Raw genomic sequence first — 16,371 nt, forward strand, 5'->3', positions numbered from 1 at the left:
ATACATACAGCACGTCTGCGACGACTTGCACAGCATCCGCGCATTGCGCGATGGTCAATGCTGTGCCCGACTCACGCTGAAATTGCATAGTGCACCCATCTGGGTTTCTGAATAACCGCAACCGTTTTCGGATTGTGCATTTCACGCACGATTTTAGAACATGCTAGGTCATGGCTTATGGCCCTGCGACTCATAGCTTTTTCCAACGTATAAATGGAGCAGCTTTTCTGTTGGAATTCAGCAGCGTCCCCAGCTGAGAGAGCATCTACATAACCAACAGTTAGTCACGATGTCGGACGAAATTACCCACCCCACGATCAAAGACGGATGGTTCAGAGAGATCTCGGACACCATGTGGCCCGGGCAGGCGATGACCCTACGGGTTGAGAAGGTCCTACACCACGAGAAGTCGAAGTACCAAGACGTGCTGGTTTTCAAGTCGACCAACCACGGCAACGTGCTGGTGCTTGACAACGTAGTGCAATGCAGCGAGCGCGACGAGTTTGCGTACCAGGAGATGATCACCCATCTGGCCATGAACCTGCACGCCAACCCGAAGAAGGTGCTCGTGATCGGCGGCGGCGACGGCGGTGTGCTGCGCGAGGTGCTCAAACACGAGTCTGTCGAGGAGGCGTGGCTCTGCGACATCGACGAAGCGGTCATCCGCGTGTCCAAGCAATACTTGCCGGAGATGTCGCGTTCGTACGAACACCCCAAGGTTAAGACGCACATCGGCGACGGCTTCCAGTTCCTGCGCGACTACCCGAACACGTTTGATGTCATCATCACAGACTCGTCGGACCCCGAGGGCCCTGCAGAGGCGCTGTTCGAGCAGCCCTACTTCTCGCTGCTGAACCAGGCGCTGACAGAGAACGGTGTCATCACGACGCAGGCCGAGTCGCTCTTCATTCACATGGAGATCATCAAGCAGCTGAAGGGCACATGCTCCCAATTGTTCCCCAACGTGGGGTACGCCTATGCATCTGTCCCTACCTACCCCTCGGGCCAGATCGGCTTCATGGTGTGCAGCAAGAACGCAGACATTGAGCTCAGCAAGCCATTGAGAACCATTTCCGACGAGCAAGAGCGCGAACTGTACAAATACTACAGCAAGAAGATGCACGAAGCCTGCTTCGTGCTCCCAACCTTCGCTGCTAAAGAACTAAACTAGGTACAGGCCTGCTCACGGCCTGTCAGTTGCCATTTGTATCGTACGTAAATATTGCTATTCTACCTAGCGCAGCGAACGGAACTCTTCTGAAGCGGATGAAAATCTGCACCAACCTCTTCGCGGCCGGCAGTCAGGCAGTATCATGAAATTGATCATTAGCAGCTCGTGCTACCAGGCGCAGATCTGCGATCTCCTGCCCTGCAATGATAATTGCAAATCGCAGTTGATACATGGCATGCTCGGTGCTTATGGGTTGCTACAGCATTTCGACAAGGTCATTACGGCGCCCTACGCGACAAAGCACACATTGAACAAGTTTCACTCGATGCAGTATCTGTCGTTTGCACTCGACCCGCGTTTCAACCGGAGCACTGAGGACTGCGAAGATTGGGCGCAGGTTGGGCAGGTTGCGAGGCGCTACCGCGAAGCGCACGGCAGCAGCCCGCGGGAGCTCTGGCACAACACAAAAGCCGAGCTCTATAGCAAATTCGTGTCGCGAACCGGGTACCAAATCGCCGACGAGGGCAGCGATAATGACGAGCGGGCGGCGATGGCGTCCGCGGCGCTGGCCAAATACGGGCTGCATGACGACTGTCCCGTGATGGACTACCTACCGATGTATATCCACACGGTCGCGGGAGCCACGCTTGCACTGGCTAAAGAGCTGAGTCGTCACCGCGGCAGCGCTCTGGCAGTCAATTGGGACGGCGGCAGGCACCACGCGCTGAAAGCGCGGGCGTCTGGCTTCTGCTACGTGAACGACATCGCCCTGCTGATACAGACTTTACGGCGCCAGGGCTTTCTGAGGGTCTCTTACGTCGACTTTGATCTGCATCATGGTGACGGGGTGGAAAATGCCTTTCGATACTCCAAGAATGTGCAGACGTGCTCGCTCCACCTCTTCGAGCCGGGCTTCTTCCCGGGTACTGGTGCATGTAAGAATTGCACGGACAACAGTGTTCTAAATGTCCCGTTGTTGCACGGCGTGGACGACAGCACACTGGACCATGTGGTCGACCATATAGTCACCCCGGCTGTCCAGCGCCATGATCCGGAAGTGCTGATCATACAATGTGGCGGCGATGGACTTTCCGGGGATAAGTATGGAGAATGGCAACTGTCGATCCATGGGCTCACTAGGAACATTTTGAAACTGGTGCAGGCACACAAATTCAAGAAAATAGCCCTACTAGGTGGTGGGGGCTACAACGGTAGATTGCAGAGCAGATTCTACGCTTACTTGACAAGTATGCTGCTCGCGCAATGCAAGGGCATTCCGACCGAGATCGGCGATGACGAGGATGAGCTGATCAGAGATCACGAGCTCATTGAAATGTATGAGCAGGAAGACTACAAATTCTGGTATTACGAATATGAAGGGCTGAATCGAAAGAATCTAATTAATGACAATACTGAGGAATACATGCAGAAGCTGCTTGCCTCGTTTAGCTAAGATTGCCGAACAACTTGCAGCTCGCTCATGGCGGAGGCCCAACTCTGGTGCCATCTGTTCTTACTCTCAAGAAGCGCGTTCTCCTTCAGCACCTTCCTAGTGTGTTCATCCTTGATTGCGAAAATAAGACACTGCTCTAGCTCACGCCGGGTTGTAAACCTCAAGCCGTTGACGCGGTCCTGGACCAATTCGCCGATGGCGGGATAGTCCATTACAAAGGCCGGCAGACCCGACCCGAACATGTCAAGCACCTTCATGGGCAGATCCAGCCCCGAAGTCGAAGTGTGTAGCGAAACACCGAAGTCACACAGCTGCAGAAGCCGCGGGTAGTCCTCAGCAGAGAGCCACAGGAAGTGGATTGTGCAGCGTTCCCATTTGTAATTCCTCACTTCCTCCATGTACTTGCCCTTGAGGGGGCCCTTACCAGTGACGAAAAGCAGGATGCGCGGAAGAGTAGTATCGAACTTCGCCGCAGCACTCTCGTATATCTTGAGCGCACCAAATAGCACATTAATATCTTCGTCCAGAGTGAAGGATGTTGACGTCACCAGTATGGTATCGCCTCGCTGGACGTCGAATCCTGCCGGAATGTAACCTCTGATGAATGGCTCTGCGAGCGCAGCCCCCCGCTCCCCCGCCGGCAGTGGCCTAAATTGCTCGCCAGGCCTATCGTACATGACAGCAATACGCCGCGCGGGCAACAGAAAGCTCTGTACGAGATAATCCTTCATGGCGGCGGTCACGGTGATATGGTAGTCAGCCATGCGGCTGAACAGAAACTCCACAGCATACGAGACAAGTACGAGCGGGTGCAGAAAACGCCCCACCCGCAACTGCAGGACGGTATACGCAAAATTGTGCCAGTCCAAGATTAACCGAGTGCGCGTCAGCACCTTGAAGATCGCCACGATGGGCAGAAGCGGGATGCTGGGCGGATTCTGGATCAGAATGTAGTCGCACCCGCGCAGCTCCCACAGCTGCCGCACAATGTGGCATGTCTGCAATACGACCTTGCGCGCAGTCTGGCCCAGGCTCTTGCCTGCATTAGAGGCTCCTGGCAACGCCCGGATCGTCACGCGCGGATCGTCCAGCAAGTCCTTCGGTGGCTGCTCCTCCAGATAACCACACAGCTCCACCTCCCAGCCCGCAGCGCTGAAAGAGCGCGCGTGGTAGCAGATCCGCGGAGAGTGCCCAAGATCGCCTAGTACATAGATCGCAATGCGTCTGCTCTTTGTCTTGTTGTGGTAGAATAGGTACGGAACGGCCCAGTATAGCATAAACGGAAGCCCTACATAGAGAACAGCCGTCCAGATCAACCAGCTAGGAGCCTTATCCAACATCGCAGCGACCGCCCGTTGAGCTTGGTGGCAGCACGCGCGTTCAGTGTGCATAGTAACGGAGGACGTGTCCATATTACGAGCTCTAGCGTATCTAGAATCCTCATCTTGGTATCACGTGACCGCTAAGACATCCTTACATTCCATTTTTGATGCTCTTGGCTCCTTAGTTTAGAACAAACACGATGGTAGTGAGTTGTCCCATTACTTAACACTTCAACTAAACAATACCGAACTTCACAGCATCTAGCAAGCAGTTCACAGATAATATGTCACAGAACTTGACTGAGGAGCAAATAGCAGAGTTCAAGGAGGCGTTTGCCCTTTTTGACAAGGACAACAGCGGTTCCATTTCATCGAGCGAGCTAGCTACTGTAATGAGATCGCTCGGACTCTCCCCCAGTGAGGCCGAGGTCGCTGATCTAATGAACGAAATCGACGTGGACGGTAATCACAACATCGAGTTCAGCGAGTTTTTGGCACTTATGTCGCGGCAGCTCAAGTCGAACGACTCAGAGCAGGAGTTGCTCGAGGCGTTCAAGGTGTTCGACAAGAACGGCGACGGCTTGATCTCCGCGGCAGAGTTAAAGCACGTGCTCACGTCGATCGGAGAGAAGCTAACCGACGCCGAGGTGGACGAAATGCTCAGAGAGGTCAGCGACGGATCTGGGGAGATCAACATCAAGCAATTTGCGGCGTTGCTGTCAAAATAAGGGGTCCGCAGCACTCAAGCTGAGATAAAGCCAGCGGCTACACATCAGGCAGTGGACTGCTTAGTACGCGGAATATGCTTTTTAATTCTACTTTCAGAACATATTGTTTCCTAATACACGATATAAATTATAGTGGCGATCGTCTGCTTACTCGCAGAGGCCAGTTGGCTGGTTTCCTGCAGCCCTTACCCTGACGCAGTTACGCGTTCGCACGGCCCCGCAGGAAGTTCTGCTGTTAGTATATAAGTGTGTAAGTATGCGTCTTTCGTGTCCCTGCTGGTGGTTGCCGTAGCGGCATCGCATAGATGTGCCTAGCGGTGGTGGACACGATCATTTTCTTGCGGGACGACATTTTTGAGGTAACGACGGAAAGGATTGTCATCTTGAGCAGATGTGTCAATGCCGCTTGAGGATAGAACCTCCGCGGCATCACTGGATGTAGCTGCGTCCCTTTGCAGTCCCTGCGCCAGTATGGCCTTTTTCTTTGGAACGGGCGGCGGGGCCTTCTTGTTGCCAGCAAGGCTCTCTTTCTTCTTCGGGACAATTGGTGGCTTCTTCTTCACGCTGGCACCGTCCCCTGTCTGTGATCCTTCAGGAGAAGTGATTCTGCGAAGCGTAACGCCGGAAGCTTCCTCGCTCAATCTAGAGGCCATTGCGCCTGCGGCCTGCCGCGCTGGTGGAGGTAGAGACCTATCAGCGGACAATGGTGGCAGAGATCTGCCCGCAGATGATCGTTGCTTAGAAGCTGATGGCGCCGGTGAATCCGATCCGGCGCGTGCATGTGCTGTGTCCGTATATGGCGGTGGCGGATCAGTGTTATTCAGGGCTGAATGCCTGATGCTGCCACGGGAGGGCGAGCCTGCAGAATCTGGCACTGACGTACTGTTATCTCTAGAGCTGGCAAATGGGGACGCACGTGATTGGGGACCGTCGCCCCTTCTGTGGGGCTTCGGAGGCGGTTCAAAGGAAACTGAGATTTCGTAGTTGTACTGACCTGAGATACCCTTAGTGGGGCCAATGCTCTCTTCGCGTGTCTTTGCAATTGACGCTACCCCTTCGTTCCTCGGCGATGTTTGCGGAAGTGAGCTGAAGGACGTGCTCGCAGACTGCATATGCCCCGTCTGCTGTGTGCACTTGGTTTCCAGTTGGTCTGACGGGGGTCCTCCAGCACCACTGCCAGTGGTTGCTGGCGACGCGAACGCGGATGGCGACCTTCTTGCGGGAATTGATGGCTTCGGTCCAGTAGTGCTCTGCTGGATATGTGCGGGTGTAGAACTTTTACTGCGGTCCCGATCTCTATGCTTTGGCGGCGGCGGTAAAACGTTAATCTCAACTTGGGGGACATTTATTTTATTGGCCTCTCGGTCTCCCTTGGGTGCTCCCCAAGTGTAGGGCTTTACCTGTATTTGATGCTGCGAAGTTGATGTAGTCGTTATTTCTTGCACTGGCTGCGAACCAAAGTCACTCCCCGGTACTTGTGGCCGAGAAGGTAGAATTGCTGGTGCCGCCTGCCCTACTGATGCCGACTGTCCCGGTGCAATGATCCCGTCACTGGCGTTAGCGCCAGGTACGTGTGGCCACGGAAGCAGTTGCGATGGCGCCGGCTGCGCGCCCATGCCCGTACTATACGAGGCGTCATCGCAGGGCATAAGTGGATACGGAGGCAGCTCTAGGGGTAGGCGAGATGGGTTTGCAGCTGGAGCAGCTGCGGTTTCGTAATTCCGCACAGGTATCGGTGGGGGCGCCGGCTCTGTAGAAACAGCACCCTGCGTAGCGCCCCGCTCTTGCATTCCGTAATCTGAGTACCCCTGTATGGCATACGATGGGGTATTCTGGTGCATTGGAGCCACGTGTGGGGCATTGATGGCCAGCTGTGCGCCTGGTGCACCACTGTCCGGCCGCATGGGCAGCGGCCGATGGACAGGCATGCTGATGTTCGGGGCATTCCCGTTCCCAGACCTGCCAGAGACCGCGCTGCCATGTACTGGCGGCACCACTGCCGGCTGTGCAGGGTTCAACGCGCCCTGAGCGGTATCCATCGCAGAGGCGAACCCTGGGCCCGTTCGTACCGCCAGGGCCGCCGGTGCAACCACTGCAGCCACTGCACTTGCTCGACCCGCAGAAACCGCTGCCGAAGAGACCGACGAGCCGGTGGACCCGCCGATGGCGCCAGCACTCCCGGACTGTGGCCTCTGTTCGGGGCGCAGTGGTGGCGGCGGAAACTGCCGTGGGTCTGGCAACTGCGCCAGTCTGGTCTGGGTCTCATAGCTCTGTGAGCTTGTCCCCGCACTGCTGCTTGCGCTTTTGCCGCCTCTCATAGCCTTACTCTTTTCATAGTGCGTCTTGCTGGCCTTGATCCCTTTCTTCGAGACAGCTACAGCACCATCGATCGTGCTACGCCCCGCTGCTGCTAGGCCCTTCTTGATAGCGTCCGTGCCCATAGAAGATATTTACAGTAACTGAGATACCTGCTTTACGCGACAAAGCCACGCCTCTCTATTCGTGGCACCGGTTAGTTGCTTGCAGTTGACAATTTTACCGGCTCGCGCTATGATGTTAGAGTTAGGGAGCTCGCCAGCGGGGTCTCGAACCAAGCCAGATACAGATGGAGAACTTTATAGAGAATGAAGAACTATTGGGCGTTGATTCGCGCGGGCCAGGGCAAGGTAGGGCGCGCGACCCCGAACTCGTCGCGGGCAGCATTAAATGGGCGTTTTACTACTCGAAAGCTCGCGTCGATGAGCATCAGCTAGCGACGAAACTGAAAGAGATGCTGAAGACATCCACCGATGTAGAGGTAAGTGTGCGGAAAGACGTTGCCGAGATCAAGGGAACGCCGCACAATACGATGAAGAGGACTTGGTACCTGTTTGTGTACGGCGGGGACGTCCTCGCGCTCTCGGATGCATCGGTCATCAACGGCGACACAAGTAGCGCATGGGATGAATTGGGGCTTTACCCCTTCAAGGTCCCGTTCAGCTCGGAGCTGATGGCCTCGGCAGCAGACGCGCTGGTGCCACACTGTCGTCCGGCAGTGCAGGTTTCGTTCTGTGCGTCAGTGCAGACGAAATACCTCGACCGGTTCGACGTGGAGGCGGACGCGCGCGCGCTCCTGACGCAGGATGCGCAGTGTCCCGTCAGCCGCGCGCTACTTGGGGCGCTCGCGGACCAGGTTGGCGTCACGAGCGCACTCGGCATCAGCAGTGTCAGGCTGGCGTCAGATGTATACATTTGCAGCGGCTATACAAGGTTCCTAGGTACGTGCTCGCGGCGCGGGACCGCCGCCATCGCCCCGGCGGTGCGCTCGGCTGTCTGCCGGGGTGCCAGCGCCGCCTAACACTCAGCTCTGGCCATCGAAGTCGAAGCTGCTGCCGCAGCCGCAGCTGCTGGTCATCTTGCCCCCGATGATCCGGAAGGTCGAGCCGATCAGCTCTGTCGTATACGTCAGCGTCGTGTTGTTGAGGATCTCGTGGGATGCGTGGTCGATGACGACTTCGCCCTGCTCCTCCGGCAGCACGTACACGATGTCCTTGCGGTCTTCGAACTCGTCAAACTCGGAGGCGTCGGCGCCACTCGGCTGCGACTCCGGCCGTGGCTGCAGCGCCAGGTTGTACTGGAAACCATGGCATCCCCCCGACTCTACGCCCACCCGCAGCACCTCCCCGCTACTTCTATATATCTCGCCTAGGCGTTGCGCTGCGCGCTGGGTAATATTGAGGCGTAGGGACGGGTCCCCGTTGACGACTCGCGTCGGTGTTACCAGCGGTCCAGCGCCATCACCTGCTAGCACGTTGGCCGAGCTCTGCCACCGGAGGCCACGGAGTCTCGCGGCCGAGTAGAATGCAAGGGGCCTCGGAAGCCCGGCTGGGGGTCTAGCTAGAATTCGTTTGAACATGCTTGCGGCTCTCTGTATTGGAAGTGCGCCTGTCTTGCAGTAGCTTGCAACTCGGTGAAAGTGATTGATCAGCCCTTGCCCGTTTTGCGTAGTATAACGCTTCACCAAATAAAGAATCAGCAGCCATCTCCTTGGCTGCAGACAGGGCACGAAGGTAGCCGCTGATGTGTAAAGCTATAAGCAAAACAGCCCTCTGCCCCATTATACTGTAGAAAATTGTTCATGTTCTCTGGGTCTGTGAGGTCGTGCACCAACTTGAGTAGTTCCGAGCAGCAGGCGGCCGCGACGATGGCATTGGTGCTTGCGACGCTGGGCACGATGCGCTTGGCGACGCCGAGTACGTAGGCCGTGGTGAAGGCCGCGGCGTTCATACCGAAGGCCGCGGCGCGCGTGGCGCAGCGCTGCGCGAGCCACGCCACGGCCTCCGGATCGTCGAAGCTGCATCCCGCTTGAAAGGGCGCGGTGGGCCACTCCACGGTCAAGACATACATCACTATATGCTGAGGCAGCCGCGGCTTGTTTGCAATGGTGCATAGCGGAAACGCCAACCCGGGTGGCGCGAGCGTGTCCAGCGAGCACTCGTAGCAGGCGCTGATGCCGGGCAGGATGGTCTTGCAGTGGCCCGCGAAGCCCTCGCTGCCGCCGTCGATCAACGGAATGCACTTAGCGTAGTTGGAGCTGAGCGTGAGACGCACGAGCAGCGCATTGGCGTGGCGCCGTGGCTCAATTGCGTCCAGCCCGGATATGACCGCCGTGAAGCCCTCCCAGAACGCAGAGGGCTGCTGCGTGAGGTCACCGACGTGCGGCTCCACGCGCACTCCTCGCCCGGGCACGACGCTGGGCAGCGCCAGACCATTGATGTAGCGCGCGGCGACGGCCGCCTTCGGGTGACCGATATCTGTCTCGCGGAACAGGAACTGGCGATTCAGATTCGTGAGCTCCACCGTATCCATGTCAATCACATGCAGCTCGGGGATCCCCAGCAGCGCCAGGTTCTTCAGCAGCTCGCAGCCGAGGCCTCCGGCCCCCAGCACCAGCACACGGCAGCGTGCCAGCGAATCCTCTCTTGCGCGCATGTTGTTGTGGTGGCTGCACAGCCGGGCGTGCACATTCGCAATATCACTAACGTTGGCCGTACATAGCACTACATACAAACAGGCTCATTCGGCCTTGACGCCGCCCGTGCCGGCCTTCTCCGCAGCCTCAATGGACTGCTTGTCCGTCTTGGGCCCCGCAGCGGCGCCCATGCCGAACAGCCCCGCCTGCTTGAACGGGCGCTTCAGCTCGCCAGTGGCTGGCTTGCCGAACAAGTGGATGCGCACCTCCGCATGCTCCAGCGCGGTCTTCAGTGGCGAGATGAACTGCATCAACAGCGGGTTCGTGTACTTCAGGTAGAGGTGCATGAATCCCATCATGAGCACGCCCGTGTAGATCGACTTAATCGACGAGTCCAACTGCTCCAGGTCGTAGTCGCGCACCGTCGTCACCTTTAGCTGCTCCTCCGGCTGCCCTGACAAGGGGTTGGCCGGCGTCACATACTTGAGCGTCGTCAGGTCGTTCTTGGCCACGATCCGCTTGCGCGTCACCTGGTATACGAGGTACGCCAGCACGGTTGACGTCACGTACAGGATCCGGATGTACAGAATCACCGTCGGATCCTCCATGTTGAGGCGCCGCGAGATCTGCATCAGCACAAGCATGATCGCTAGGTTCGAGATTTGCGGGTTCATCGTGCTGCGGTTCTCGATGTTGTGTCGGTGTCTGCGTCCGCCGCTCCACCTAGATGTGTGCTCTGGGAGAAGATGCTTGTATGCGCTGTCCCGGCCACGTTCGTGCGCGCGCACTTTGCCACCCAGTGCCGCGATCCGCGATCGCGGCCGGCACCGCGGCCGGGCAGACGCGGGAAGCACAAGAGGTGCGAAGAGATCAGATGTATTACAAGGTATTTAGGGTTGCGATACTACTTGCCGTGGCTGATGTCGTCGGGATGGGACGTGCCCAGGTTATTCATGGCGACCGTGGCTGCAATGTTGGAGTTGCTGCTGCTGTGCGGCAGCAGGTTGGGCGCGGTCGTCGCAGACGAGGTGTTGGACGAGCCCGGTAGGTGGTGTATGGGCATCGGATAGCGCGCGGTCTGCACAGGCGCACCCATTGCAGGCATCGGGCTGGGGTTGGAGCCCGCGGAGGATGGGTTTGCGGAAAGTGCATGCTGCGGGAAGCCGTGGTCAAGGTAGGCGTCCTGCTGGAGGTTGGGCAGACGGTAGTACTGCTGCTGCTGCGGGGGGTAGCGGTAGGGTTGCGGGTATCGGTAGGGCTGCTGGCGCTGGGCGGGCGGATAGTGCTGCGGGAGCCGCTGCGGGAGCGCCTGCTGCTGCTGGAGCGCCTGTTGCTGTTGGAGCGCCTGGGGCTGCTGTGTGAGCTGTTGCTGCTGCTGTGTGAGCTGCTGCGGCTGCTGCGGGAGCTGCTGCGGGAGCTGCTGCGGGAGCTGCTGTTGCGGAAGCGCCTGGGGCTGCTGGGTGAGAGCCTGGGGCTGCTGGGGTTGGCGGTAGTACGGCTTCCAGACCTCGGGCGCGTACGCCTTAGCCGCGTGGGGCGAGCCAAACGCGGGCTGCGCGGGCGCGGGTGCGGGCGAGGCCGCGCCGCGCGCCAGCGGCTGCGCCGGTGGCCCCGGCGCCTGCTCCAGCGGGTACCGGTTCTCCCAGGGCGCCAGCTGCATTAGGTACGTACTCGGCGTCTGGGATCCAGCAGACGCTCCGGCTGGCTGTTGGAGATGCACTGGCTCTTCGCGGCCGAGTGGCGGCAACGCGCCCGCCGGCGCAGACGCGCCCGCCGCCGCGCCGTGCGGGTACATCCGCACCAGGTTCTGCAGCTCAAACTCCAAGGCCAGCTTGTTTCTGTTCTTCTTGCGCTTCGGCTTGTACTTGTAGCCCGGGTACTTCTTCGCGTGCTCCTGCTTCTCCAGTTCCGCCTTGTCGTGCCACTCCTTCTTCTCCTCCGCCGTCAGTTTTTTCCACTGGTAGCTGATGATCTTGCTCACCTCGCAGTTGTGCGGGATGTCCTGGCCGGACTGCTTCCAGTAGTCTGTCAGCAGCTTCTGCTGGTGCGACCGGAACAGGATGAACGCGTTGCGCGGCCGCGGGATGTGCTGCTTCTGCTTGTAGCCCAGCGCGCCCGCGCCGGCCTCGCCGGCCTCGCCGTCCTCGTCCGCCATCCTGGTGCGCTGCCACTCCTCGCCGCCGGGGGGCTGGTGCGAGAAAAACTTCTGTGCCAGAGGCGCTGCCGCGCTGCCGCTGGCTCGCCGGCTCGTCCGCCGCGGCTGCGCGTTGCCTGCGTTGGTCAAAGGCAACAATTGCCCGGATCTCGCGCCGCTGCTGGCGCTGGTGTACGATCCGTGTGATGGCTCAGCTTCTGCTCCAGTCGCAGACGCTGTGTTCCGTGCTCTTGCGCTCTACCACTCTCCTGCCCGCCGTGGTGCTCAAGACTGGCAGAATGTGTCCACTGCAGCGCGCAAGAGGGAGCGTCGTGCGTTTTCTGACTGGTCGCAGCTGGGTGTGAGGGCGCGGCGTAGCAGCACGCACGGAACGCGCGGAAGATCGCGTTGGAAAGGAAAAAAGCTAAAAGCTTAAGTCGCGCGGCGGTGCGCGGGTGTGTGGGTGTGCGACTGACGCAGCGAACATCAGCCGCGCGGTGGCGCGGGTTTCTCAGGAACGCGGACCTGGCCCAGGCACGTTCTTGGCGGCCCTTGTTGTGCAGACAAAGGCCCGAAAGGGCAGGAGGAGACGCACAAAAGAAATGCACGCCGGAGCGAGCGGCGGTGACTACTGCTGCTTCGGGACGCGTGGGAGACGAAAGAAAGAAAGAACGCGGGAGCGCATATAGAGGCGATGGCAGCGGCGAGCGCGAGCGGGCGCGGGCAGCGATGATCAACGAGACGCGGAGCGCGAAGGGCACGGCGCCGGCGACGCCTGCCGGGACAGGGCTGTTCAGGTGCGGCAGCGGCGAGTCGCTAGCGTCGGCGTGGACGGCAGACACATCTGCGGGGTGCAGCCCCTGCGCGCGCAAGTACATGGCGGGGCTGGGCGGCGGTGGTGGCGGCGGCGAGGCCGCGCCGCGGGCGACGACGACGACGAACTGGCTCCGGCCGTTGATGGCGTTCCAGGGCTACCAGATATCGGGGTACAAGAAGTACCAGGTGCACGTGCTGTTGCAGACGGTGGCGTTGCCGGCGGAGGGGTGCGCGGCGGCGACCACGCCGCACGTGACGGGGTTTCTCACGATCCGCGGGCTGACGAACCAGCACCCGGAGATCACGACGTTTTTCGAGAGCTTCGCGGTCAACGACACGGTGGGCTTCCTCTCGAGCAGCATGCCGCCGGAGTTGGCGGAGTACAAGAGCAGCGACCGCGTGGACCTGGAGCACTGGTTGAACTTCCCGAGCTTCAAGGAGCTCTGCATGGCCGGCGGCGGCACGACGGTCGCGGACATCATGGACGGACACTACACGCACCGCGACTACCTCGCGCGGCGCTTCGTGTTCATGCGCTGGAAGGAGAAGTTCCTGGTGCCGGACGAGGAGGTGGGCGCGGTCGAGGGCGCGTCCTACGACGGCTACTACTACATCGTGCACGACCAGGTCACGGGCAGCGTGCTGGGCTTCTACTACCACAAGGACGCGGAGAAGTTCCAGCAGTTGGAGTTGACGCCGGTGTACCCAGACCGCCAGGGCGTGTGCTGCTTCGAATTCGCATGAGGCGGCGCGAGCGCCGCCCGATACCCGAGTGTATACTCTATAGACCACACATAAGCGTTTTGTTCTGCGCCGTGCCGGGTGAGAAAGCGGGGTGGCGGGCTTGTCTGCTACCACGCACACACCCGCACCATGGCTCTCCACAACGTCAGACGCGCCGACCTCACGGCCCAGTATGTCGTCCCCCGGCGGCCTCCCCACGCACGCAGCTACTAACGTCGACAGATACACGCACGTGCTCGCCCCCGACACCGCCTACACCGGCGCCAGCCAGGGCGTGGTGTCGCAGTCCATGCCAATGCTGGCCATGTTCATGCGCAACAAGTTCCTGGCGTGGTTCTCGCTGCTCACAGCGTGGCACACATACCTGACCGCGGACCCCAACGCCGTGCGCGACCGCGAGGGCACCGAGGTGGGCCCGATTATGAAGCTCGGCATGGCCGTGGTGGCCGTGGTGGTGTGCTACACCGGTATGGTTCTGCCGCAGCCCGCGCCGGGCGCGAAACGTTAACGGCGATACATACTATATAGTTACAGTCCGATGTCCTCGTTCCAGTCCTGCGGCCGTGCCGCGACGAACTGCTGCATGAGCGCGCGGCAGCGAGCGTCCTGCAGCACCGCGACCTCGACGCCGCGCGCGCGCAGGTGCGCCTCCGCGCCGAGGAACGTGTCGTTCTCGCCGACCACGCAGCGCGGGATTCCGTACAGCAGCACCGCGCCGGCGCACATGTCGCACGGTGAGAGCGTTGTGTACAGCGTGCAGTGCTTGTACACGTGGCCGGGCAGGCGCCCGGCGTTCTCCAGTGCCGCGGTCTCACCGTGCAACGTGGCGGACGCGCGCTGGAAGCGCATGTTGCGCCCGCGCCCGAGCACCGTGCCGTCCGTCTGGTCGATGAGGCACCCGCCGATGGGCACGCCGCCCTCCGCGTAGCCCTGCAGCGCCTCCTGGTATGCGATCTCCATTCCCTTGCGGTCCCATTGAGCCATTCTAGCGAGTCACGGGTGCTGTGCCGGCGTGGGGTGGTGGTGCTGCTCATCGCGCCTCGAGCAGGACTTTATTTTTTCGCCGATATGGCTAAGCGCGCCAACTGGAGCCTGGACGGCCAGCAGTCGAGCGGAGGCGGAGCGGCGTCCTGGATATGTGCATGCACCGACAAGATCTCCATCGCCAAAGCGTTAACTAGGAGCTTAAGTGTTATGTTGTCGCGTCCGACTGCACTGCTCAGGACTGGCGCACGTTGGCGCGTCTCGCTTACAGCGTCAGGTCGGAGTACGGTGCGGTGCGCTAGCACCGTCGCCGGGTGGCAGGGGGGGCTATCGTGGCCCCAGGGCAAGCAGCCGACGCCCTACGAGGTACTGGGACTGGTGAAGACCGGCGTCGATGCACGGCAGCTAAAGAAGCGGTACCACGAGCTCGCGAAGCTGTACCACCCGGACACGGCGGGGGCTGCCCAACAGGGGCTGGGTGAGCACGAACGCCTGCGGCGCTTCAAGCTGGTTAACGAGGCCTACGCGCTGCTTTCGGACGCGTCGCGGCGCCGGATGTACGACATGTACGCCACGGGGTGGGCGCATGGGCCCGCGCCCATGGCGCCGGCCATGGCGCACGGCGCGTACCACGAGCGCTATGCCTACTACAACGCGGGGACGTGGGAGGACATGCAGGATCTGAACTCGGACCGGCAGCAGGTGCAGTTCTCCGCGTGGGGCATGGTGGTATGGGCGCTGTGCATGCTGGCGGGTTTCCAGGTGATGGCGTTTCTCATCCGCCTCGAGGAGCGCACCAGCAAGAGTGCGCACACCCATGAAGAGGCCGAGCACGCGCTGCTGCTAGCCCACCTCAACTACGGCCTGGATCAGGACCGCGTAAGTCGTGTGCGCCGCTTTTTGTGGTTTCGCAGTTGGGGGCTCTACAGAACAAAGGCCGAGTTGGACGAAGCGGCACGCACGAACGAGGCGCTCGTTCGCCAGCTAGAGGGTGGTAAATAGGCTTTAATTGCCGCACCCTCATCCTCCCTTTTACGTAAATCGTACTGTTTTTCACGCCAAAAAGCCACTAATATTAGTGATGTTCACGTAACCGCTTGTCGGAAACCGTGACTCATAACGTATTTAATCTCGCTACAAAGAGATATAGGCAGCATGAGCTGTGACCGAGCCAAATTGACTAGCACACCGCGGCAAAGATGGACTTTCTGGACCCAAAAAGCGTGTTGAACCTCGACCACATCAGGCATGAGCTGGTGCGGATGGAGGACACCATTATCTTCAATTTCATCGAGCGGTCGTACTTCCCTACGTGCCCAGTTGTCTACCACGCCAACCACGAGCGGCTGCCGCTCCCCGACTTCGACGGGTCATTTTTGGACTGGGCGCATATGCATATGGAGATGACACAGTCCCAGCTGCGCAGATTTGAGGCGCCCGACCAGGTTCCGTTCTACCCGGGGAGTATCCTGCCGCCGATCCTGCCGCCAGTGCAGTACCCGAAGCTGCTGGCCCCTTACGCGCCGCAGATCAACTACAATGATCGGATAAAGGCGATATACCTCGATAGCGTTGTGCCTCTAGTGTCGCTGGGGGAAGGCACCTCATGGGAAAATCTTGGTTCTGTCACCAGCTGCGACATCGACTGTCTGCAGGCGCTGAGCAGGAGGATACACTTTGGCAAGTTCGTGGCTGAGGCCAAGTTCCAGCTCGAGCCGGAGAAGTACACGGCGCTGATCAAGAATCGCGACGTTGACGGCATAATGGACAGCATAACCAACAAATTCGTCGAAGATAAGATCTTGAAAAGGTTGCAGGCAAAGGCGACGGTATACGGCGTCGATCCGCTGGACAGAAATTGCAGCAAGAGGGTGACCCCAGAGTATTTGGCAAAGATTTACAAGGAATATGTAATTCCGATCACGAAGGAGGTGGAAGTCGAGTACCTGCTGAGAAGGCTAGAGGGCGAGGACCTGTAATTGTGTATATTTGGACACCTTCCGCAGCGTTAACCAGAGAGCGGAAGTGGCACGCAAAGGTGCCGCAGCTTGAACGCTGGACAGGTGCG

General features: G+C 59.6%; 15 protein-coding genes across 15 annotated transcripts; 8 read left to right on the forward strand and 7 right to left on the reverse strand.

Moving 5' to 3' along the window:
• Positions 1-289: 289 nt before the first annotated feature.
• Positions 290-1,171, forward strand: SPE3 (spermidine synthase; the record flags this gene model as incomplete). Its single annotated transcript, NM_209108.2, has 1 exon — positions 290-1,171. One exon carries the CDS (start codon positions 290-292, stop codon positions 1,169-1,171), a length of 882 nt encoding a protein of 293 aa, NP_983755.2.
• A 142-nt stretch (positions 1,172-1,313) lies between these two features.
• Positions 1,314-2,624, forward strand: HOS1 (histone deacetylase; the record flags this gene model as incomplete). The annotated part of the gene is made up of 1 exon (NM_209109.2): positions 1,314-2,624. The coding sequence occupies one exon, from the start codon at positions 1,314-1,316 to the stop codon at positions 2,622-2,624; it is 1,311 nt and encodes a 436-aa protein (NP_983756.2).
• ALG1 (chitobiosyldiphosphodolichol beta-1,4 mannosyltransferase) lies at positions 2,621-4,036 on the reverse strand (the record flags this gene model as incomplete). The annotated part of the gene is made up of 1 exon (NM_209110.2): positions 2,621-4,036. The coding sequence occupies one exon, from the start codon at positions 4,034-4,036 to the stop codon at positions 2,621-2,623; it is 1,416 nt and encodes a 471-aa protein (NP_983757.2).
• A 194-nt stretch (positions 4,037-4,230) lies between these two features.
• CMD1 (calmodulin) lies at positions 4,231-4,674 on the forward strand (the record flags this gene model as incomplete). The annotated part of the gene is made up of 1 exon (NM_209111.1): positions 4,231-4,674. The coding sequence occupies one exon, from the start codon at positions 4,231-4,233 to the stop codon at positions 4,672-4,674; it is 444 nt and encodes a 147-aa protein (NP_983758.1).
• Positions 4,675-4,985: 311 nt separating this feature from the next.
• AIM3 (Aim3p) lies at positions 4,986-7,115 on the reverse strand (the record flags this gene model as incomplete). The annotated part of the gene is made up of 1 exon (NM_209113.3): positions 4,986-7,115. One exon carries the CDS (start codon positions 7,113-7,115, stop codon positions 4,986-4,988), a length of 2,130 nt encoding a protein of 709 aa, NP_983760.2.
• Positions 7,116-7,279: 164 nt separating this feature from the next.
• AGOS_ADL335W (ADL335Wp) lies at positions 7,280-8,011 on the forward strand (the record flags this gene model as incomplete). Its single annotated transcript, NM_209114.1, has 1 exon — positions 7,280-8,011. One exon carries the CDS (start codon positions 7,280-7,282, stop codon positions 8,009-8,011), a length of 732 nt encoding a protein of 243 aa, NP_983761.1.
• A 3-nt stretch (positions 8,012-8,014) lies between these two features.
• Positions 8,015-8,569, reverse strand: ISA2 (Isa2p; the record flags this gene model as incomplete). The annotated part of the gene is made up of 1 exon (NM_209115.1): positions 8,015-8,569. One exon carries the CDS (start codon positions 8,567-8,569, stop codon positions 8,015-8,017), a length of 555 nt encoding a protein of 184 aa, NP_983762.1.
• A 116-nt stretch (positions 8,570-8,685) lies between these two features.
• UBA3 (NEDD8-activating protein UBA3) lies at positions 8,686-9,645 on the reverse strand (the record flags this gene model as incomplete). The annotated part of the gene is made up of 1 exon (NM_209116.1): positions 8,686-9,645. The coding sequence occupies one exon, from the start codon at positions 9,643-9,645 to the stop codon at positions 8,686-8,688; it is 960 nt and encodes a 319-aa protein (NP_983763.1).
• An 84-nt stretch (positions 9,646-9,729) lies between these two features.
• Positions 9,730-10,299, reverse strand: SND3 (Snd3p; the record flags this gene model as incomplete). The annotated part of the gene is made up of 1 exon (NM_209117.2): positions 9,730-10,299. One exon carries the CDS (start codon positions 10,297-10,299, stop codon positions 9,730-9,732), a length of 570 nt encoding a protein of 189 aa, NP_983764.2.
• Positions 10,300-10,529: 230 nt separating this feature from the next.
• On the reverse strand, positions 10,530-11,780 carry ROX1 (Rox1p; the record flags this gene model as incomplete). Its single annotated transcript, NM_209118.1, has 1 exon — positions 10,530-11,780. The coding sequence occupies one exon, from the start codon at positions 11,778-11,780 to the stop codon at positions 10,530-10,532; it is 1,251 nt and encodes a 416-aa protein (NP_983765.1).
• Positions 11,781-12,488: 708 nt separating this feature from the next.
• VID24 (glucose-induced degradation complex subunit VID24) lies at positions 12,489-13,319 on the forward strand (the record flags this gene model as incomplete). Its single annotated transcript, NM_209119.2, has 1 exon — positions 12,489-13,319. One exon carries the CDS (start codon positions 12,489-12,491, stop codon positions 13,317-13,319), a length of 831 nt encoding a protein of 276 aa, NP_983766.2.
• Positions 13,320-13,448: 129 nt separating this feature from the next.
• Positions 13,449-13,827, forward strand: AGOS_ADL329W (uncharacterized protein; the record flags this gene model as incomplete). Its single annotated transcript, NM_209120.2, has 2 exons — positions 13,449-13,489; positions 13,542-13,827. 2 exons carry the CDS (start codon positions 13,449-13,451, stop codon positions 13,825-13,827), a joined length of 327 nt encoding a protein of 108 aa, NP_983767.2.
• A 20-nt stretch (positions 13,828-13,847) lies between these two features.
• Positions 13,848-14,303, reverse strand: FCY1 (cytosine deaminase; the record flags this gene model as incomplete). Its single annotated transcript, NM_209121.2, has 1 exon — positions 13,848-14,303. The coding sequence occupies one exon, from the start codon at positions 14,301-14,303 to the stop codon at positions 13,848-13,850; it is 456 nt and encodes a 151-aa protein (NP_983768.2).
• Positions 14,304-14,387: 84 nt separating this feature from the next.
• Positions 14,388-15,305, forward strand: JID1 (Jid1p; the record flags this gene model as incomplete). Its single annotated transcript, NM_209122.1, has 1 exon — positions 14,388-15,305. One exon carries the CDS (start codon positions 14,388-14,390, stop codon positions 15,303-15,305), a length of 918 nt encoding a protein of 305 aa, NP_983769.1.
• Positions 15,306-15,502: 197 nt separating this feature from the next.
• ARO7 (chorismate mutase ARO7) lies at positions 15,503-16,282 on the forward strand (the record flags this gene model as incomplete). Its single annotated transcript, NM_209123.1, has 1 exon — positions 15,503-16,282. One exon carries the CDS (start codon positions 15,503-15,505, stop codon positions 16,280-16,282), a length of 780 nt encoding a protein of 259 aa, NP_983770.1.
• Positions 16,283-16,371: the final 89 nt, after the last annotated feature.

This window comes from Eremothecium gossypii, chromosome IV, assembly GCF_000091025.4.
Source record: "Eremothecium gossypii ATCC 10895 chromosome IV, complete sequence".
In the NCBI taxonomy this organism is placed as follows: Eukaryota; Fungi; Ascomycota; class Saccharomycetes; order Saccharomycetales; family Saccharomycetaceae; genus Eremothecium; species Eremothecium gossypii.